This window comes from Eurosta solidaginis, chromosome X (genome assembly GCF_040869045.1).
Source record: "Eurosta solidaginis isolate ZX-2024a chromosome X, ASM4086904v1, whole genome shotgun sequence".
Taxonomy (NCBI): Eukaryota; Metazoa; Arthropoda; class Insecta; order Diptera; family Tephritidae; genus Eurosta; species Eurosta solidaginis.
In genome coordinates, this window is record NC_090324.1 from 58,588,272 (window position 1) to 58,611,954 (window position 23,683).

Below are 23,683 nucleotides of genomic sequence, written 5' to 3' on the forward strand. Positions count from 1 at the left end.
TCCGTCAATTAAGGCCCGGACGAGGTGTAGCCGCCCCCCAGCTTCTATCTTCACGACCGCGGTGGGTGTGATCGCTACTGTTGGTATCATGGTGGCGGTGGCCGCTGGATGCTGGGCTACGAGCCCTGACCGGAAAGTGGACACGGTGGTGAGCTGCAGCGTGTTGCCTCCGTGGCTGCGATCTTGTGGCTGATGTCGTTGGTGCAGGCGAAGAGGCCGTGTCTCCGCTCTGCGGTCGCGCGAATGTCGTCTCCGTTGGGGGTTCCTGGGTTGCCGGCGAAGAGACCGGGTCTCCGCTCGGCCGTTATATGTACGGCGCTGGGCTGTCGCTGTCCCTTGTTGGAGCCGCTTCCTCTCGTGCTGCAGAAGTGGTCGAAACGATTTGGCGGTAGGCGTTATGGTCGGGCGAAGAGACCGCGTCTCCGCTCCGGTTCGGCTGGCATCTCGGTTTCGGGGTGGACGAAGAGGTCCAGTTTCCGTTCCAGCGTCCGACGCATATAACGAGATTGAGTCGTCTATCCGCTCTCGGGGTGAATCTAGCTCCTCTTCCACTTGGACGCTCCATGGCTTGGAGCGGGCTTCTTGTAATAGCTGCTCCTCTTCGTCGATCGAGGCGATGTGCAGCATCGTGTGGTGCTTCTCGCCGCACCGTTTGCATCGCCCTTGGCTTGGGCATGCGTTAGAGCGGTGATCAGGCGCCAAACAATTTCCGCAGTAGCATTCGCGAATGGTTACGTAGAGGCGCTCTTCTGGCCTTTTCGCCCTGAATGCTGGGCACAAGCGGATAGGGTGTCGCTCAAGACACACTCGGCATTCCGACGAATAACGCGCTGCGTTCGTGGCAGCATTTCGTTTTAAAGCGGCAAAACGACCCATTTTCCTGAAAGGAGTGAAATAGGTTTCAATGGGTCGGGTCATTGTCGAAGTGCAGGGGCGAGTGGTCCCTAATTATATGGTTGAGATTTGGGAAATTTTAGTAGCGCGTGCGTAGGGGGCAACCATCTGTAGCAGTATAAATATTCGTATTTGGCGCACATCATGTGCATAGCCTCTTTCAACGCACGTTATGTGCCTGGGTCTTTAGTGCCTTATTTCGTTTATTTTGTGTCACCCGCTAGCGTTTTAGTTAGCCACGGGCACACTAGTGCTGCAGAAGAATGAGCATTTACGATTTTTCAGTTCGCACATTCTGGTACCGAACCGGGTAGAAAGTGTGTAGCGTGGGTTCTTTTGAGTCGCTGTTATTTGTGTTGTTGATGCTAAAAATCAACAACTTCCCTGCCCGCCACAAAAAAATATGTTTGGACAGCAAATTGTATGCTATGTAAAGAAAAAAATAAAAAAATAAAAATCTTCGTTTTGGACGAAGAGAAGAATTTGCAGAATGAATAATTTTTGTTTTGTATTGCCCTTCACTTATCTCTTCAACTTTTCCCCAAGTACGCTTGTAGTCATGTTTTATTGATGGCCTTTATCAAACGGCACGGTTCCCGAAGGGTATTTGGCTCCGTTACCGGTTCCTCAGACTCGGGTTTTTGGGTACCCGTTTGCATCTTTTTATGCATCCCTAATATAATGCACATTTAAACTCGGCATGTATATGTGCATACGTTGGTATAAGTATATGGACCGTCAGTGCACGGACTTTACCGCATTGGTAGTTTGACCAACCTTTTTGACCCATTTTTCATTTTCAACTACGTCTACGTCTTCTGCTACCAAAATTTAGATTCTACTAATATTTCAGTATTTTCGCACTGAAAACGTATACGGCGATCATTTTTAAAGTGTCTAATTGCCAAGCCCACCCAACTAACATTAGGAGGGGATAATGATTAAAATCAGTCAATTCTCTTAAAATTTGTGAGCAACTTTAAACAAGAAAGAAGATAATATAGCAAATATTTTCTGCGCTATTTTTCTAAGTTTTTTTTTTTTTTTTTTCGTGAATAATTTAAACGAAAATAAAAGTTTTACGTAAACGATAACATGCCGAAATCGGTTATTTGGTGGCAGTATTTTGGGTACTTGGGAATATTGTTGTGGTAGGTAGACGTTTTGGGATGTGATTTATTTTGTGATTTGTTTGTTTTACGATAAATTGGGAATTTTTTGGTACCAATATAAACCGTAGTTATCGTTTTCACGAAACTTCTACTACCATTTTCCGTGCCCCAACATTTTGACTTTACAAAAGTCCATGCACTGGTAGATATTTACCAGCAGCAAAGACAAAAAAAATTGTGCACATTCATACACACCCGTGTATAGAATGTAAATTCCTCTGAATTGAAGCAAACGGGACTAATCGAGAGATTTATTCCGTTGCTTCATTCTTTAATTTTTTACGCTTGGTGGAGTAGGTTGGCTAAAACATGGTAAGTAGAGTGCAATATTTTCTTTTCATTAATCAATCAATTTTTCTTCTTTTTTTTTCTTTTTAGATGTAAATTTGGTTCGATTTCTAATTTTTGCTTTAATATCGAACTCATTACAAATTCTGTCGAAACAATGGGACACTTTGGATTGCCTTGCCGCGTTAAGTCCACACATAAATGCATATCATTTGGACATGTTACAATAATATATGATTCTGGCGCTTGTGCATGTGTTTCAGCAATGGCTTGTGCATTACGGCGTTTTGGTTCTACTTTACCATCAGATGATTCAATCATACGTACAATTTCAGAACGTGCTGGAAAAACATCAGGTGTTACAAAGAAATGTTTGCCAGCAAAAAGCGTATTTCGTATTGTCGAACGTAATACAGTATCCAAGTGAAATTTGAGATTTTCATCGACAGGTATGTATTGTATTTTATAAGTATCAGGCGGCAGGAACCGGCCTGCTTTGGCACTCTCCACTAACCAATTCGATTTGAGTACATAATCTACATGACAAACAGCTTGTATGAGTTTGCATGTGCGACTTTCGCGTGTCATAACCAAAAAAGTTGCATCCTCTGGATTGTCGACAACGATACCACCAAGAGTGACGACAGCTTTTTTCAACGATTCTGGATCGGCCACTTGTGAAAATATCACCTTTGGTGGTTTATCATTGTGTGGGTATTCAACACAGACTATTGTCTCTGGTATTTCCTCCTGATAGGGTGAGATCTTTTGACGTTTCGACTTTTGTTCAAAATATGGATCAGCTAAAGAACGTTTGACACGTTCATGCGCTTCTTGTGTAAGATTTATTGGTGCTTTCCAAGCGGCCATCAAATGTGGTACCAACGGATAATCGATCCTAAATGGTGCAGCTAACGAATATTGCTGATACTTCTGATTTTCATATTGCGACATTCCACTCAGATTACCAATGCAAATATCTGCCAACCAAACTGCATTTACAATCGGTATATTCCACTCTTTGGCAGCGGTGTATTTATCACCTTCGGGTTTTTTACAAATCAAAACTGTATTATGCTTCGATAAGTATGATGTGTATATGGCACCACATTCTTCTACCATTTGCTGTATGCGAAAGCTTTCTTCACCTTCAAATCCATGTGTTGAAATTATGTGTTTATCTAGAGGCTTCTGATATCCAAATTGACTGGGAAACGGTAGATGAAGTGCTTGCCATGGCGGCAGTAATTGTTTCTTAAAGCAAATATCACTCAACCAATATGCTGTTATGCAACGTTTGGAGTCGCGCAATGCTTGCATCACCACCCCATGACGTTGCGTACGACAGAGCACATGGGTAACGCGTTGACAATAAACGCGTTCAATATCACCACCAAATTGCCGTATCGTCTCCATCCAAATTGGCAATTCATTTGCATCGGTTTCATCATACTCCACAATATAAATGTACAGCCAACAAGGAAAAGGTCAGGTGGTAATTTTAAATTCGGATTGTGTCCGTAGAATTGCGGACGCGGTGGCAGCGGCATATTGGGGCGGCCTTGTATGAATCCAGCCTGTGTCATGACACCTTGAGGCGATTGTGTAGATTGAGGCTGGGGAACTTGTGCCACCGCAATTTGCCGCCGATCAGAGAGTTTATTTTATAGTAATTACATGGGTGAGATAGGATAACAAGTCTGCGTCATTACAGAACATTCGTCGCAAAACTTGGATATACCTGTTTATATATGTATATGTATGTATGTGATGGGATTTTACTTGTGCGTTAATCTAGCAATTTTAATGTTAATCGCACTGACTGTTTTATTTTAATTTTATATTCAAAATAATATTATTCGGTTAAATTAATTTCATAATGAATTCAGTAATTAAGGATATATTAAAGATATAGTATATGTCTGTATTTATACATATTTGACCCCTCCTTCAAATTTCTCAATTGCTCGCTAAATAAGTTTTTATGCATCTGAAGATGTGTGTATCATTCGTTATGCCAATTATAAGCACTTAGTTCTTTTTAATAAATTTTGTTGCTATACATTGCAATATTTATGATAAATGGAACGACATGCTGCCTTCATTCGCGGCAACTTTGAGCTTTTCTCGAATCACTTCCTGACTTGAATAATCAGGCAATTTTAAATAATTTACACATGTCATCACTGATGGTAAATATTCGTTTGGATTTTGATTACCATCAAGTGTTTTGCGCACAATTGTTAGCTGTGGTGTTAAAGACTTAAAACCTCCAGTCGGTAGTCGGGGTGAGCCGGTCACAAATTGTAAAAAAAGACGCTGCTCGTCACGATTATATGAAGAGAGGATATCATATAGATATTGTATCGCCTGGGAATCTTGGGTAAACCCATGGTCAGTACGGCAACAGTCTTGAAGCATTTTAACGTCCCATCGTTGGTAGTTGCAAGCACCAGAACCACAAAAAACATTTTCCAACTCTTCAGGATAAAACATACGCAGACGTTGTGTCGGGAAAACCGAGTCAAATCCTTCTCGTAGCGCCTCAAATTGTTTCTGCACACCTTCAACAAGGAACCAATACGTCACCAATGAGATGTACTGATGTAGATTGTGAATTGTTACTGGCGTATCACGACCACCACGGCATAGTTCTATATTTGCATAGCCTGGTAAAATGAAATCCAATCCAAGATCAGCTATGGGGCATCCATCCAAATCCAGCGATTCAATCTTTTCAGTCTTTTCCATTGCATCAAGTTTCGATTCGTTTAATATTTGATCGCGTTCAAGTACCACGTCCTGTAATCTTACCAATGTACTTTGCACTTCGGGTGCGACACGTGCCAAATCGGCTAAACCAACTGAATATTCTTCGTTCAATAGCCAGCGGTAGAACGGTATTGAGAATGGTAGATCCAACATTCGACTATCCATAACAGACTTAGCCATAAATTTTCCAAGGAATTTGAATTTTGCTTTGGCTTTTGATACTTGCGGCAATTTGGATGACTTGCCCAATGGCATGGGAAAGAGTCCGTGTGGAGTATTTACATATGCCATGGATGTGCTGGTCGTTATTGTCGCCACAGATGATACAATATCGCTAATTTCAGGTGGTGATCTATCACCTCTTTCGCGTGGCAGCTGTTGTGATAGTTGGGACTGATTTTGCTGGGTCTCGTGTTCAATTATCATGTTTAAAGCACTATCATTAGGAGATGAAGTGATACCCACTTGATCCATATTTAATTGGCGCTGCTGATATTGCAGCTGTTGCTGATGATTGTGATGCAATATCATACCAGACTGTGGGGCATTACCAGCGACTACAACTTGATGTTGTATTATTTGCTGGGGATGCTGTTGTTGTTGAAGCGACTGTTCTGGTACTGGGGTGCCACCTGCTGCTACGACCATCGTCTGTTGCTGTTGTTGTATTTGTATTGCCCCACCATTGCTGTTACCCAAGCGACTATTCAACATGTTGGCCAGTGCAGTTTTTGTTTTCATATTCATTTGCTGTTGTTGAGTTTGTTGCAATACGCCCTGTTGTTGTGGATTATTGATTTGCTGCTGTGGCAGCTGTTGCTGCTGTTGTGGTGATTGCTGTTGTTGTGGTTGTAGAGTTTGTTGTATTATGCATACTTGACCGCCAGACATGGTCATTTGTTGCGGCTGGCCGAATTGTATTGTGGACTGCGGATATTTTATCAGCACGTCGATTATCTTTAATCTGTGGCTGTATGCGTTTAAATTCTTTTGGATTTGTGGCAGATATCGAATCTGCGTTAGGTTAATTGCTTGGCCTCGTTCCTTTGGCTGAGTGCATCTGCGTTCTGTGGCAGACCCTGAGTCTGCGTTAGGGTTCTGGTGTCCTCGCTCGGGGTGAGTGAGTGAAATGGGGTTTGGTTGTGAAAATTAAAAATAAGTGTTTTGTGGCAGATGGGGATCTGCATTAGGGTGGTTGATTGGCCTCGGTGGGCGAGCGCTGGGTTTTGAAATTTTGAAAATTTTAAAAGGATTATGGGCCGAGTGCCTTTGCTTTCTGTGGCAGACCGAGGGTCTGCGTAAAGGCTTTTCTGGTATACTCGTTCTGGAATAACGAGTGAGTGGGATGGTTTTTTTTGAAAATGAAAAAATAGAATTTTTTTTTTTTTTTTTGAACGGAGGGATGTGGAGGAACGGGGGGGATTGTTAAGCGAAGCTTTTGGTCCTCGCACAATCTATCTCCGTGGGAAGAAGGATCAGTTTGACCAAAGGTCGTCTGACTTGACCCTTCTCGGTTATGAGGTCGACTACACGTACTCGGTTATCTTCGCCGGGGTGTACGTTGACGACTCTGCCTAACCTCCATTCGTTGGGAGATAAGTTGTCCTCTTTGATGACAACTAGATCTCCCACGTGTATATTTTGTTTTGACTGTTTCCACTTCACTCGTTTTTGAAGTTCGGAAAGGTATTCCACCTTCCATCGTTTGCAGAAAGTGTGATGGAGGGCTTTGAGTTTCTGCCATCGATTGATCATCGAGGCAGTGCTCTCACTGGCATCCGGTTCTGGTGGAGCCAGCAGGTGGCTGCCGGTTAGGAAATGTCCTGGGGTTAGTGGTTCCAGATCCGTTGGGTCATTCGACCCCGGACTGAGAGGGCGCGAGTTGAGGCACGCCTCAATCCGGCACAAAAGTGTTTGGAACTCCTCCATAGTATATTTGTGGGGAGAAGCGATCTTTTTGAAGTGGCTTTTGAAGCTCTTCACTCCCGCTTCCCACAAGCCGCCCATATGTGGAGCACCAGCGGGAATAAAATGCCAAGTTAATGCTTGATGGCTATACTTGGAGACTGTTTTGTCTCGGCTTTCTGCCAGGAAGGCTTTGAATTCCGATCGTAGAGATCTGGAAGCTCCGACAAAGTTCGTACCATTGTCGGAGTAGATGTTCTTCGGACATCCTCTTCTCGCGATAAAACGCGAAAAGGCCGCGAGGAAGCCTGGGGTACTAAGGTCACTAGTGGCTTCTAAGTGGATGGCCTTAGTGGAAAAACAGACGAAAAGGCATACGTAGCCTTTTGACAGTCGACATCCCCTACCGCGGTAGCTTTTGATGTCGAAAGGCCCTGCAAAGTCTACCCCGGTATTGGTGAACGCGCGGGTAAAAGTAGTCCGCTCGCAGGGAAGGGTCCCCATAAGTTGGGACTGTGCCTGCTTTCGGTGAATAATGCAGGTTTTGCAATTGTGGATGATGGCTCTGATCATGGTCTTGGCATTCGGTATCCAGTATTGGGTTCGGATGAGACGGAGCATGAGCTGGTTCTCGCCATGAAGGGAGTCATGATGAGCCATCAAAACGGTAAGGCGAGACAGCCTACAATTGTAAGGCAAGATGATCGGATGACGCTCATTGTATGACATGTCCTTTGAAGCCCCTAGACGCCCCCCTGTTCTAATAATAGCATCTTTGTCGATATATGGGTTGAGTGACAATATTTCACTCTTTCGATCGATAGGTTCCCTATTTTTCAATTTTAAATATTCTGTCCCGTAAAATTGTTTCTGGCAGACTCGTATTAATGCTTGAGTCGTTGCCTTAATCTCATCGGCTGAGATTATACACGACCTTTCGTGGAACATTGCTTTAGTTTTTGGGTGAGTTCGTTTATAAAATCTCCTAACATAGGATAGAACCTTCAAAGCCCTGGGTAAATTTGAAAAACGGTCGAGAATATCTACATGATCTACCCTTGTCGTGGCATATGTTTGTGCCCTCTTCTCCTCAACGGACGTTTTGTATTCGGTCTCTTGTGCTGGCCAGTGGGAATTGTCTTCTTGCAGCCAAGAAGGTCCCTGCCACCACAACGAATTGTTTATCAACTCTGATGCAAGTAGTCCTCTGCTTCCTAGATCCGCTGGATTAGATTCCGAGTCCACGTGAAGCCAGTCCTTGCTACCGACCATATCGATGATCTTTGTGATTCGGTGTGCGACGAAGGTTGACCAGGAACAGGGCGGCTTTCTTATCCAAGCGAGTACGATGGTTGAATCCGTCCAGAGGTGAACTTTTGCTGGCCCCAAATGAATGTTTCGGAATATTGATTCCATGATTTCTGCGAGCAGCACGGCGCCGCAAAGTTCTAAACGTGGTAGTGAGATGGTTTTCACTGGGGCTACTCGGGTTTTGGCTAGCAAGAGATTTGTGAAAATTGTATCGTCCCTTTTTACGCGCATGTATATAGCTGCTGCATATGCCTTTTCCGATGCATCGCAAAAACCATGTATTTCGATGTCGTCCTCGGGCGTAAAATTTACCCATCGCGGTATCCTAATGTTATCTATTTCGTTATAGTGTTGGGTGAAATTTTCCCACCGTTCTAAGGTAGTTGGGGAGACAGGTTCGTCCCACCCGGTGCCCTCTAACCAGATATGCTGCATTAGTATTTTTGCCACTATGACCACTGGTGCAAGCCAGCCTAAAGGGTCGAAAAGTTTGGCTATAGCGGATAGGATTACGCGTTTGGTGATGTTCTCGCCACTCTCTAAAGCTCCTGCGGTGAAGTAAAACATGTTTGAATGCGCGTTCCATCGTATTCCGAGTGCCTTCACCGAGCTAGCCTCTTCAAACGCTAGGAAGTCCTCGCTGAGCAGATCCATTTTGGGGATGTCCTGAAGGATTTCCTCACAATTTGATGTCCACTTGCGCAATGGAAAGCCAGCTGAGTGCTTCGCGAATCTCGTTTCTTGCTCTGATTGTTGACGCTATTGTATGTCCTCCAGATAAAACGTCGTCGACATACATACTTTCTCGTAATATACCCGATGCTATTGGGTGCGTATTTTCTACATCATCAGCCAATTGTAGAAGTGACCGTATCGCGAGGTAGGGGGCGCAGTTTACACCAAATGTGACAGTCTTTAGTTCGTAAAGACTGATGGGTTCGTTGGGGGATGTTCGATGGACAATTCTTTGAAATTTGGCGTGATTATCGGTCACCCAAATCTGCCTATACATCTTTTCTATGTCGCTATTAAAGACAAAACGGTAAAGTCTCCAACGTAGAATTAAAATAGGCAAGTCTGCTTGGAGTACTGGACCTGGGTGGAGTATGTCGTTTAGAATAATGCCATTTGCCGTCGGACTTGACGCGTTGAAGACGACGCGCACCTTGGTAGTGGTACTTTCCGCCTTTACAACGGCGTGGTGGGGCAGGAAATAATTATCCGAATCGTCGGATGGTATATTATTCTTAATTTTTCTCATATGTCCAAGTGTTTCGTATTCTGACAACACCCGAACATACTCTTTTCCTAAATCTTGGTTTTTCAGTAATCGCCCCTCATTTCTGAAGAATTGTGAACATGCGCGCTTTAGGGACGGTCCTAATTTAATATTCTCATGGTAATCCTGCCTGAATGGTAGCGAGACTGTATATCTTCCACTTTCATCACATTTTGTTGTGTCCTTGAATAATTGTTCACAGTACCTTTCTTCTTCATTAAGCATTTTATTTTTGGGAACATTTTCTATCTCCCAGAAAGCTTTTAATTGGTTGTCCAATGCAACCTCGTTATAAAATGACATGATGCTCTTCGTTGGACTCGATGCGTCGATGCGACCGGTTAGTATCCAACCGAACACTGTCTCTTGGGCCAAAAGTGTATTTAGTACATTCTTTTTCAGACCGCTCAGTATAATTTGGGGATATATGTCTCCTCCAAGTATGAGGTCTACGTCTTCGTTGATGTAGAACCTCTTGTCTGCCAACACCAAGTCTGGGAATGCCTGCATAGTCATGGCGTTGATATGGCAGGATGGAAGATTCCCAGTGAGTTTGCCTAGGACTAGAACGGGTGTAGTCAGGCTGAAGCAGGCATCCACTGGTGAACGTAATTCAATTTTGGATGCCTCTTTCACCTGAGCTGACACCGCATTTGTGATGCCTGAAACTTGGGCATGCATTTTCCTCGCTGGCAAATTGATTCTGCGTTTCAGTCTTTCAGTTATAAAGGAACATTCAGACCCTGAATCAATTAATGCCCGCGCGGAGAAGTCGGTACCATTATGGTGAATGTGTACGCGAGCAGTTCCTAATAGCACACCTGTGCTGGAATTCGTATGACAGGATGTTACATTTTTGTTCCCGTTTGAACCTGGTTTTTCTGATTCCTGTCTCGCTAATGCCTGTCTAGAAGTAGAGGGCCTATTATCGTAGGGGTGTTGGGGCGGGTTGTAGGTGGTGTTTTTCTGTAGGGTATCCGCATGCAGGAGCGTATGGTGACGAGAGTGGCACGTATTGCAGTTGTAGGAACTGGTGCATCTGGTCACTGTGTGTCCTGGGGATAGACAATTCAGACAACCACTTGTAGATTTTATGAATTTAATCCTTTCTGGAGGGGTTAACTCGCAAAAGCGTGAACAGTTTCGTAATCTGTGCTCTGCGGACTTGCACATTTTACACATTGCCTTTGACGTCGGTCTGGATACCTTTGTTTGAAAGGCACCAAGTCTTTTCGTAGGGGGTTCTGTTGACTGTCGCGACGCGTTTAGTTTTTGCACTTTCGAAGTGGCATGCCCTGTAAAACCAGACACTGTTTCAAGTGTCTGAAACCGATTAGACAGGAATTTATCCATATCCTCCCACTTGGATATGTCCATTTTATGATCTATACTTTGCTCCCATAGAGCCAACGTGCTCTCTGGTAGCTTGGTTGAGCAGAGATACGTCAGGATTGCATCCCAATTGGAAGTGTCAATTTTGTGGCATTTGAGGGACGAAATACAATTATTTATATCATTTTGCAGCTTTTTTATTGAACTGCCACACTCACTTTCTACCTTTTTTAAGTTAAATAAAATTTGTAGTTGTGTGTTAACTAAGATACGTTTGTTTTCGTATCTTTCACACAAGTTTTTCCAGGCCATCTCGAAACCTTCATTTGTGAGAGGGCATTTTTTAACGATATCTTTTGCTTCGCCCTGCGTTTTGTTGTTGAGATGGAATAACTTTTCCACCCCTTTCAAACTAGAATTGTTTATATATATTGCCGTGAAAAGGTCGCGAAAAGTTGGCCAAGACAGATAATCCCCTTTAAAAACTTCCGTATCGCAAGCAGGGAGGCGAATTTTATGCCCATGAGGTTCTTGCTCAGGGTTGACGTTCTTTTCATCCTTCTTATGTTTTTCTGCCTCAGCAGATATAGACGCTGAACATCGCACGTAGATTGCGTATGCTGCCTTTTGCTTCTTTCTGATCGCCATAACGTCATCCGCTGACACCTCATCAGATCCCAATAGCGAATCAAACGCAGACTTTACCTTCTTCCACAAGAGCCGCAACTCTTCCTGCTGTATTGCAAGGGTGTGTTTGCTATGGTCGCTCTCCGGAATAAGGCTGTAATCTTTATCAAACTCTGCGATTGATTCTGCTAAACGGATGTAAGTTTCCATTGTTTTATTTACGTTTATTAACGAGAAAATTTCCGATTAGAAAAATAGAACTCTTCTGAGTTAATATGCCTGCCCAGCCCTAAATAAAAACTATTGAACTTCGAGTTTATTATTTACTTTGTTTATTGCAGACTTTTTGTCTTGGTAGCGACAACGAAAAGGGTTTATTTTTTGGAGTTTTTGTCACAGCAGCGACAACAGAAAAAGGGTTTAATTTACAGACTTTTTGTCTCAGCGGCAACAACAAAAAAGGGGACCACTCGCCACCTCCACAAATAATGGGTGTATTTTGGTGAAAGTGAAAAAATGCGTGCAATATACGCAACTAAGCGCAAGAAAAAAGTGTAAAAAGTGTTTAAAAAGTGAAGTGAGCACCGGATTAATTAAATTAGATTGAACTTGATTTCGTGTTTGTGATGTGCAAATAAACAACAACAAAAACCTATTTAGTATGGTGCGGAAAATGAGGTTAGGTTACCCTCTTCCTTGTGTTGTGTCTGGAAAACCTTACCACTGGTGGGGGGATAGACCAGATAATCACAAGGACTGAAATAAATTAACAAATCAAGTGGTTTAACTTTTAAAATGGAAAAATGGTGCCCACTAAGTAATTTCACTTTTTACACTTCTTTTCGATTTCAATATTTCGCGCACAACACAGGTGTTTTCTTTATTTTTCTTCAATAACACTTAAAAAAAAAAATGGCAAGAAATATAACACTTACTTCTCTTTGTGCTGTGCCTTCGGTATTTGTATAATATAATCCCACTTTTCTCGCTGTTGTGTTTGGCTGCTACGGCAATCCTTTGACAAATTGTTTAGTATGTAACTCCCAAACTTCTTTGGTGGGTCTACTGGAATGTGCTTTGGCAAATCCTTTAATGAGTTTTTGGGGCAATTCGCAAGTTTTGTAGTAGGCAAAATCCTTCGGCAAAAGTTTTTGAGGTTGATAAATTGTGCTGTGTTGTGGACTGTATAACAAAGAGGCGCTTTTAGTTCCTGGTCAGGAGGACCAATGTTCGGCCTGAGTGCGTCTGGAACCGGCAGTGGGTAGGCGCACACGGGTCGATCTCGGGTTGATAGTGCTCTCGAAAGAAAGTAAAAGAACAAAACGCAAAGAGGATTTCCTCGTTATAATAGTGTTTTAATTAGAGTGTAGGAAAATATATACAAGGATACAATATTACCTTTGAGTGTAAAACTGATGACGGTGATACTCGGCGATGTGTGCTGGTTGGCGGTCGATCGAAAAAGAGGCCGGTTATCCCGTTGAGGACAACCGCTAAGCCACGAAAAAGTCCTCTGGTATTAAGGAGGGGAAAAAAGCCACACACACAACAACCCCCACATATACGTGCATGGGTGCTGACAACCTGCACACACACGTGCATGTGTATGAAACGCATGCATGTGCATGCATGCACACAAATGCGGCGTGAGTGTGGGTGGCTGGAAATATTATTAAAACGTTAGGGAGGAGCGCCGTCAATCAGGTAAAAGTTAGGCATTTGGCCTAAACAACTGCAAAACAACCAGATGTGAAATAAGATGCCATTTTATTCACTGGCTACATACACATAATATCGGTTGGGGAACAACAACCAACACCTAACCAAAAGAGTCGTCAACAACAACGACCATGTGCCCGCACAACTTTTTCAAAGTGCATCGTTTATAGTCACCAAAAACATCTACGTAACGCCACCACAACACTCTCGATAGCACCAACACCAAATTGTCAAAACTGGCAAGATTTTAGGCGGCAGCAGCATCCAGGAACAAGAAAAACGATGCCAGGGGTTTCAAATATTTTTTTTTATATTACGATTATTTTACATTTATAGTTGTTTTTTTTTTTTTTTTTTGAATGCCTGTAGTGTTAGTTCATACATAGTCCATACAAAGTCTCATAGAAAAGAGGGGGCAAAAGGCGAAAGTTAGCTTCTTTAGAAACATTTTTCTTTGTTGTTTGCATTAAAAATTTTCCGAAGGTTAAGTTGAACTGGCCGGTCCTTGTGAACCTGACATAGGCTGAATGAGTCCGTCGTGTTACCACTTGCCGCTTGTAGGTCTGACAGCTGCATCACTCCTGATAGTTGGAGTCTTAGGCTGGCATGCGCATGACACGAGCACAGAACGTGCTCGATCGTTTCCTGCTCCAATTCGCACTTCCTACATCTGCTATCACTCACCAAACCTTACTTAAAGGCATGTCTACAGTCCTCTCTTTTTAATGATAGAAGCAACTTTGTTATTCTAAGGTTGTAAAACCCACATCTTCGACACTTTACAGCCCCGGTCTTTAACCCACGCCTTTCCCGCTTGGTCGATCATGTGCACCTCTCGCCTTCGCTTAATATCGCCCAGTCATATTGGGACGTCTACGGAGCAAACTTCAAGGGATGCGCCCTTTTTAGCTAGTTCATCTGCTTTTTCATTCCCATCTATTATCATATGCCCTGGAACCCCCATATAGATGTATGCTTCTCCCTGTCCCGATTCTCTCCAGAGACTGCTTACACTCTAACACGCATTCAGATGCTGTGCTATGCGAGATTATTGCCTTAATTGCTGTTTGACTGTCAATATAAAAGATTACACTTTTGCAGCTCAAGCTATAAGCTGTGTACACATGTATCGCCTCGTCCGCCATTTGAGCACCCTTGCGCAAGCCGTCCACCTCTGTTGTGGCCTTAAGATCTCCCTCGAAGCACAGACAGGGAATCAGGAAGTCTTTTCGCCTTGTGATTGATGACGCTATACTATTAATGAACTTGCCAAAAATTCAAAAAGAAACAAGTGAGGAATTTCTTAAATTACAAGCAACAGTTACAAACAGTTTATCGGTTCTAGCAACACAAAATATTCCCACTGAAAACTGGGGCCCCATTTTGCTAAATATTTGTGCTGCCACACTACCAGAAAAATCATTAATTTTATGGGAGCAATCTCTCTCATCCCAAAAAAATGCCCAACGTGGCAACAAATGAAAGATTTCCGCACCACCCAGCTCGAAATCGCAGAACGGGTAAATAATAAAGAAACAAAACCGAAAAATATGCAACAAATGCAAAACAAAAGCTTCCTTAAACCCCAAGCCAATAATTATAATTCAAACAATAAGAGTTTCTATACAAACCAGCCGTTCACTTCAGAACAACGAAGATATCCGTCATGCGAACTGTGTATTGGAGGTCATGTAATAAGATCTTGTGAGAAATTTAAAAACTTGAGTAAATGAGAGAAATAATCTGGTTAGAACCAAAAAACTCTGTACAAACTGCTTATCTAGTACTTATTCGCTACAGAATTGTCCGAGCAAATATAGCTGCTCAAATTTCCAAAGGAGACATAATTCGTTGCTCCATAATAACAATTATAATAATAACCAAAATAGCTTTAACGCTAAAAGAACCACAGGACTAGCTGCAACTGCTACGTCTGAAAATCCCGAAACGGGAAATCCCGAAAATTGCCAAGAACAACCATGTTGTTCAAAATCTGCCAACATTCAAACGCTTCATTCCGATAATGAAAGCAAACCCTTATTACCAACAGCAATTGTTTCTATAGAACACCGAGGATAATTGTTTAAATTAAGAGCCCTTATATATCAAGGATCACAGCGATCCTTCATAACCTTTAAGGTTCAAAGCAGGTTGAGTCAGCCGATCAGACCAGCCAATTTCGAAATTTCAGGTATGGGCGGAAGAGTAGTACAAAACTCAACTAAAATCTGCCTCATTACCCTGGTTTCTCAAAACGCCGATCAAAGAATAAAAGCACACGCTATAGTTCTACCACGACTTACAAATATGCTTACAAGCTATAACATTAGCAGCAAGCACTGGCAAAAGTTTTCGCATCTGAAACTAGCCGACCGTAATTGCCATACACCAGATCAAATCGACATATTATTGGTAAGCGACTTAATCCCCCAAATAATACTAGAAAGTGTTGAGAAAATTTCCAACACCCTTTTGGCCCAAAATACCATTTTCGGATGGATTTTAAGCGGCCAAGTCAAAGAAGAAATCTTCACATTCACAACGCAAGTGGAAGATATTTCGAATGACGATCTTAACTCACAATTGAAAAAATTTTGGGATATGGTAGAACACCCTCCCATACCCGTTCCAACACCTGAAGATAAGTATTGTGAAGCTTTCTATGAATCCACAACTGCAAGATCAGGTAACGGGAGGTACGTCGTTCGACACCAATATCCAGATACACTCGCCTTAGGTCAATCACGAAGCTCAGCACTTCAGCAATTTCTAAGTATAGAAAGAAACTTACTTAAGGAAGGCGATCTAAAAACCTCATATGATAACGTCCTTGAGTAATACCTACAATTAGATCATATGGAAGCAATAAATTCTTATGAAAAAATTGCACACGGTAAATATATATCATTTTATCTCCCACACCATGCAGTTATTAAACCTGAAAAACTTACAGCAAAAGTAAGAGTGGTATTTAAACGATCTAAAAGAACGAACTCAGGCAATTCGCTAAATGATGTTCTATATACGGGACCTACATTGCAACCCGACTTAATGCTACTGATTTTACAGTGGCGTGCGTATAAATACGTATTCAATGGTGACGTCGAAAAAATGTGCAGACAAATCCTTGTACATACAGACGACCAAGATTACCAACGTATAATATTTCGTAATTCACCTAGTAGTCCGATACGAGACTACAAACTGAAAACGGTGACATTTGGCGTAAACTGCGCCCCCTTTCTAGCCATTCGAACATTGCATGAACTAGCAAAAGATACCAAAGCGCAACTACCTCTAGCCGCTCCGGTGCTTAGCTCTCAAACATATGTAGACGATCCTATCTGGAAGTCATAGCCTCTCCCTAGCATGCGAATCATTGCATCAAGTCATCAAAGCTCTTGATTCAGCAGGATTCCCGTTAAAAAAAGATAACTGCAAACCATCCAGAAATACTGGCAAATATTAATAAAGAGCATATATTAGATACAAACTTTTTGAAATTTGAAAAAGAGAGCACCACCAAAACCCTCGGCATACAGTGGAATGCGATATCAGATCAATTCTCATACACGCTTGAGTCAAGATCTGCAATATCAGCAAAAACGAAAAGACAAATTCTGTCATCTGTGGAAAAACTATTCGACCCCGCAGGATGGCTTGCGCCAATTATGATACAAGCGAAAATCCTTATAAAAGAACTATGGCTAGATGGAACAGATTGGGATGAAGTAGTCAAACCACTTCGGTTAATAAAATGGACCCAATTTGCAAATAACTTCCATACTATATCCGAGATACAAATAACTCGGTGGGTGAACTTCTCACCCGATGATCATGTGGAACTCCGCGGCTTCTGCGATCCTTCGGAAAAAGCATACTACGCAGCTATTTACATACGAACGCAACACAATGGCAGAACTACAATCCATTTAATAGTTGCAAAAGGCAAGGTCGCACCCCTTAAAACCGTAAGCCTTCCACGCCTTGAGCTATACGGAGCACTTCTGCTCGCCAAACTAGCCTCAACCGTACAAAGTAGCTTAAAGCTAAGCAATCGAAAATTATATCTGTAGTCAGAAATTGTCTTAGCTTGGTTTGAAAAACCACCGCATACCTGGAAGACATACGTGTCAAACTGCACGGCTCAAATTCTTGACCTAGTTGGGCCAGCAACTTGGTGACATGTAGCCAGTGCTGATAACCCCGCGGATCTTCGCACAAGAGGCTGCAAACCACTGCACCTAACAACCACAACACTTTGGTGGAATGGCCCTCATTGGTTAGTTCTTACCCCCTTTTTATACTCGAAGGGTCTGCTTCGGGCCAATGGTAGACTAACAAACTCCAATATGAGCTACAATGAACGGCATCCTATATTAATTCCGGAAAAATCCGCATTTGCCACACTATTTATTAATTACCTGCACATATTAATGTTACACGCCGAACCTCGGCTAATGCAACAAATGATCCGACAGGAATTGTATATACCCCGATTAAAGCCGTTAATAAAAAGGTGCATTTTTATGCGTAAAGTATGCACATTGCTTTTCTCGCGGCATTTGCACGCTTTGTCGGGCGGCGATGATTTCCCTCAAAAATCATGAGCGACAATGGAAAAACCTTTATCGGTGCAAAAAGAGCCACCGAAAAGGAGTTCATCCAATTCGCTAAGCAACTCTCGCCGGAAATCATTAAAAAGTACGCACCCCAAGGCATTAATTGGCAATTTATTCCCCCCAGTGCACCACACATGGGTGGACTATGGGAATCAGCAGTAAAAAGCTTTGGATTACATTTTAATAAAACAGCTGGCAATAATAAATTTACATTTGAAGAGTTTACAACTCCTTTAATACGAGTGGAAGCCGTTCTAAATTCTCGGCCACTCTCAGCGTTCTCCCAAGACCCCTTCGATTTTACAGCCCTTACTCCTGGGCATTTTCTAAGAGGAGCTCCATTTCTGGCTATCCCTGAGGCAAATATGGACTCACTATCCCTAATAAATCGACTGGGAACGAATTAAAATTTTCCATCACGAATTCAGTCGCCGATGGAAGGAGGAATATCTAAAAGACCTCCTTAAACGATATCGATGGAAAAATACACAAGAAGCATCAAAAATTGGAGAATGCGTCCTAATTCATGACGAATGTCTCCCTCCAACTGAATGGCGGCTAGGTCGCATTGAAAAGGTACATTATGGCTCCCACGGTCACATCCGAGTAGTTAGCCTGTATACGCAAAACGGTACACTCACTCGACCGCTCGTAAAGCTTTGCTTTTTACCTATCGACCCTAATACCGATAATATTGACCACACAAATATCTAGTAGCATAAAAATATACCAAACCTAAACAAGTTAACCGATCTAAACGAATATGCTTTAAAAACCAATCGAAAAACCGCTTAAATGATAAATAAAATATTTATATTTATATATTTACATATGTCCATTAAGCTGCTTCTATCGAGCACTCAATATGCCCTTATGAGACACTAAAGTCCATTCTTTCTCCGTACATGGTATCATGGACATGGAACTGGACGAAGCCGCCCCAAAACCCACCATCCGCTCAGCGGTTACCATGGCCCGAGCACGCGCAACCCCGACAGCAGCGCTGCGCACCACTGCATCCCGAGCAATGGGCCCGCCAGACCAAAGTCGTCGTCCTGCATCGCAGAGGCCTAACATAGCGGTCACTCCGCAAACGCCACAAAGGGATCCGGTAGTGGCACATGGTGTGCGCTGCCCACTCTGCGGCCGCCCACATGCGCTACGCCTATGTGCAATATTTCGTGGCATGCAACCGCATTAACGGCAGCAGGTGGCACAAGTGCACGGCCATTGCCTAAATTGCCTGGCATTGTGGCATGCAACGACGGAGTGTACCTCCACCACATTATGCCAATTGTGTGACAGACCACACCATACCCTGCTCCACCGGAGATCACGGCGCAGCGTCCCCGTCGCAACAACGTGCGTCAAGGGCCACGCACTCATCATCATCCACAAACACCACGTCCCTATTGGCAGCAGAACCAGCATCCAAGGCAGTGGACCCATCCAGGGGCCAGCTATCGCCCTCAATTGGCATCACATCGTCGACCATCAACCACGCAGCGCAGCCGTCGCCCATCAGGGCTAAGTAACGTCGTGGAAACCCTGCAGCAGCTACAACGACTGCTAGGCTGATCACTCGCCTAGGGGGGCCGGGATGGCTAAACGAGCGTGGCAGCACCGGCACACTGGCAGGGGCAACCCTGCCACCCACTTAACACACCACACACTAACACGTTCACACACATAAATTGTCACACGACAAAAAAAAACGACACATATACATTCATATATAAACATTTTTCACAATCTTGTTAAAATTTGTACGATACAGTCGATCTTGGCGCGCAATCGCAACGTATTTAAATATACCAATTTTGTTATTTAAACCATTTCCTTGGTTATCCATTTATTTTGTCTTGCGGATTTGATTCGATCGTTCGAGTGCAAGGTGAGTGCAGTGAACAGTGCAAAAAAGGGCTAAAGGTTATCTACCAGGGCATACGGTGTGGTAAGCGGAGCACGCTACCATCACATCACGGTGGCCGCCAATCTCGTTCGAGATTGCATGCGATAAATCCTATACCAATTTGCATAAAATATCCCAAACTGATAGTTCGTATTTTAAAAAGTAGTCCTAAATTTTATAATTTTTTTTTTTTTTAGATTAAGTTGTTAGGAGTGGGTTCGAACTAAAATTTAAACAAAATTTGTCCGCATTTTCAAAAGTAACAAAGCGAATATTACAAAATCTGAAACCTTCATCAAATTCTGAAAAATTAAAAGGATATAAACGTTCGCTTATTACAGCATACAATAACATTTTTTTAATGGTTTTGGACCACAGTTTGACACACTATTTCAAAGAAGTTAAGGCAAAATTAGCAAGTTGTAAGGAACAGTTAAGCAAGTGTTTTTCATATAGATATTCCAAATAGCAACTTAGCGCTTATTTTCAAAAGTAACTTAAATTACTCTGAGTCAGAAAAAGAGTTCATCGAAGCTAAGTCAGAGGCTTCAGTACAAGGAACTTTGAAAAGAAGTCTTTCATTACAACATTTTGAAAATTTGCTGACTATTTCTGACATTCTAACGCCAGCTATAAGTTCACCAGGTATTCCAACCGTTTTTAAGTTTGAAGATATTGCTAATGTGTGCCTCGAAGTTAGCAGGAAAAGCTGGCGGAGCAATACCGACGAAAGTAAATTCTATTAGTGAAATAAAAATTTCTCTACGAAAGGTTTTTAGTTTCGATTGCGTTGTAACAAAAAATTCAGAAATTCACGTGGTAGTTTTCGGGGGCTTTATCGCAATCGTAATTTTACCGGTTATAGAAATAATAGGTAATTTTCATACAACAGCAAACTACCTCTTTTTGACGATCTTGAACTGTGGCCTCTATTGTTACCGTTATTTGAACTTGAATTGAGATGTGAACTATTGTTGGTATTATTGGTGAAGCGATTTCCATTAGCATATCTATATTGTTGGATATTGTTACCATCCAACTTATTTAATAATTTGGGAAAAATTTAAACAACGTGACATCAGAGCGGACAAGTCGGCAGTTGTTTCGATTATACCTTGTAAATCTCTCGCATTCCTACGATGGTTGTAGTGTTACAAATGAACTCAGCCACGTCATAACTTAGTTGTTGTAAACTTTTTCCTAATTGCCTTCCTTGAATATTTTATTCTTTTGTACACTACATACTTTGTATTTTATCATGTGTTAAAGTTTTGCTTGTTGCTGGCGGTTTCATAGAAGCCGGTATTTTTCTTTTTGTTCTATTTACAGAACTACAATGAATTAACCAATGTTGAATTAAGCGGGGATTGCCCTCATTGCTCTTAAATATATGAAAACATTTATCTAAAGCAATTTTTATTTTATAATTTTGGACAAATTTAAACAACGTGACATCAGGACGTGCAAGGCGACAGCTGTTGCGATTAAACCTTACAAATCTTTTCAAAGCCTTTTTTCCCGGGAGTGGGCTTTGAACCCGAATTCCTACGATGGCTGTAGTTTTACAAACGCACTCAGCCACATCATGCCCTAGTTGTTGTAAACTTTATCCCAATTGCTTTCTTTGCATATTTTATTCTTTTGCACAGTACATACTTTGTACGTAGTCATGTGTTAAAGTTATGCTTGTTGTTGGCGGCTTCATAGGAACTGGTATTTTTTTTTTTTTGTTCTATTTATGGAACTACAAAGAATTAACCAATGTTGTCTATTTGTATGAATTAGGTGGGGATTTCCCTCATTGCTTCTAAATGTATAAAACCATTTATTTGAAGCAATTTTTATTTTATAATTTATTTAATAATTTGGGGGAAACTTAAACAACGTGACTTCAGGGCGGACAAGGCGACAGCTGCTTCGATTATACCTTGTAAATATCTTCAAAACCTTTTCTACCAGGAGTGAGATTTGAACTCCCACTCCTAGGATGGTTGTTGTGTTACAAACGTACTCATCCGCACTTCACTTTTAGAATAAAACTTTATTCGTTTCTTAACATTGTACCCTTTTATGCAACCGCCGTGGCAGAGAACGTTACCTAGAACGGAAAATATTTACCTATACGTGCAAAACTATCTTTCGACTTTCCCGTATTTTCATTTGCCCATCCACACACTCATACATTCATACACTTAAACGCTTACACAAACTAGCACCTACACAGATACATTTAGTTGGTATCGTGACTGAAAAGTTGCTACGCCATCAGCAACATTGTATCTACTCCAGTTACAATGTTGCCATTGTGCTGGTGCGACAGTCATTGCAACATTTCGGCTAACACACGAAACTAGACACATCACATGTAGTCAAAGATACATGCTGCCATTCAATCGAACCAGTGCTTATAATGAAAGGCTGTCATTACAGGCTCGCAACGGCCGATGGTGCCTGTATATGGAGCGTGTGCATAAAAAAATTCAAACGCAGCGCGCAACATTTTGTTTCCCGTCCAACGCGTGCCATCGACCTACTACTCAATGCCGGGCCTAGCGTCACTGCCATTGCCTAATTCCATTACCTACAGACTAACACTGGGTTGATACCACGACTCAATCTACTTAATCCTACATCACAGATCGTGCTCTACGTATCTAATAATAAAAAAATATCACAGATAATAAAACTTAATAAAAAATATTAAAATAAAATATCACTGGCAAAAAAAGATGAAATAAAAGGGTTAAATAAAATAAAATATCACAGATCATATAGTCAAATAAAAAATAATAATAATATGTAAAATATATAAATAAATAAAAAAAATTTAAACAAATGCAAAAATAATCAAATAAAAATAAAAAATTCAATCCCAATAAAAATAATTTAATAAAATACTCACATACTCACATAGGTCCATAAGTTAATAAATAAAATACGTCAATAAATAAATAAATAATCTACGTCAATTAATAAATAAATAACATAGAACACATGCAAAACATTGAACAAAGGTACTAGCACTACATAAAAAAACATACAACTATTTAGCGAAAATATCTTTAGCGTGGTATACGCCGATCTTTTTCCCATTGTTGTCACCTCACCTTGTCAGCTCATACATCGAGTTCTAGATAATCTTTAAAACTATACACTTAATTTGTTTCGCTGCTAACTTGGCGTTGTAATTATCGGCTTGGGAACTTTGTTTAAAGTTTCGGCGATATACCACTTGTCCAATCTGAAACTTAATATCTTTACTCCTGGGGCGTATACTTTTTGACTTCTATCATGGGACAACTTCAGCTCCTTCATAATTTTGTTTCTTATGAGTTGAATTTTATCACCAGCCCTATCCATCTCCACGTCAACATCCTTCACCGCCGCCAGCTTTCGGTATAGCTCATACGATGCAACATGCTGTATCATAGGCATACCGAAAGTGGTATATATTGTGACATGTTGATGGCTGAGTGAGTAACGCTGCGTAGTGCAACGGCAGTGTACGGCATCGCTGACGCATTTATCCCCTTTACGAAGGACCTAATAACCTGCAGCACAGATCGGTTGAATCTTTCCGCAGAGTTACCCTGAGGTGAATAAAATACAGTTTTCACGTGTGTCGTGCCGTACTTCTCCAAAAACTCATTGAACATTTCAGATACAAAGTGTTTGCCATTGTCCGAATGGACATATTAGGGCACGCCAAATCCGTGAAAGATTTCTTTCTCTAAAAATTGTATAAACTCAGCTGAAGTGGCCCTTCTCATAGGTTTTAAAAATACAAACTTAGTAAAATGATCTAAACAAACAAAGACATACACACTTCCATCACAAGTACGAGGATATG

The 23,683-nt window shown here is 41.8% G+C and overlaps 2 protein-coding genes and 1 pseudogene across 2 annotated transcripts in view; 1 reads left to right on the forward strand and 2 right to left on the reverse strand.

Moving 5' to 3' along the window:
• The window catches only part of LOC137235468 (uncharacterized), a 718,941-nt gene that overhangs the window by 617,481 nt on the left and 77,777 nt on the right, over window positions 1-23,683 (forward strand). The window lies entirely within an intron of this gene.
• LOC137234442 (PAX-interacting protein 1-like) lies at window positions 2,115-3,904 on the reverse strand (annotated as a pseudogene).
• On the reverse strand, window positions 4,279-6,017 carry LOC137234443 (E3 ubiquitin-protein ligase TRIP12-like). Its single transcript, XM_067757978.1, has one exon. The coding sequence runs from the start codon at window positions 6,015-6,017 to the stop codon at window positions 4,428-4,430; it is 1,590 nt and encodes a 529-aa protein (XP_067614079.1). The 3' UTR covers window positions 4,279-4,427.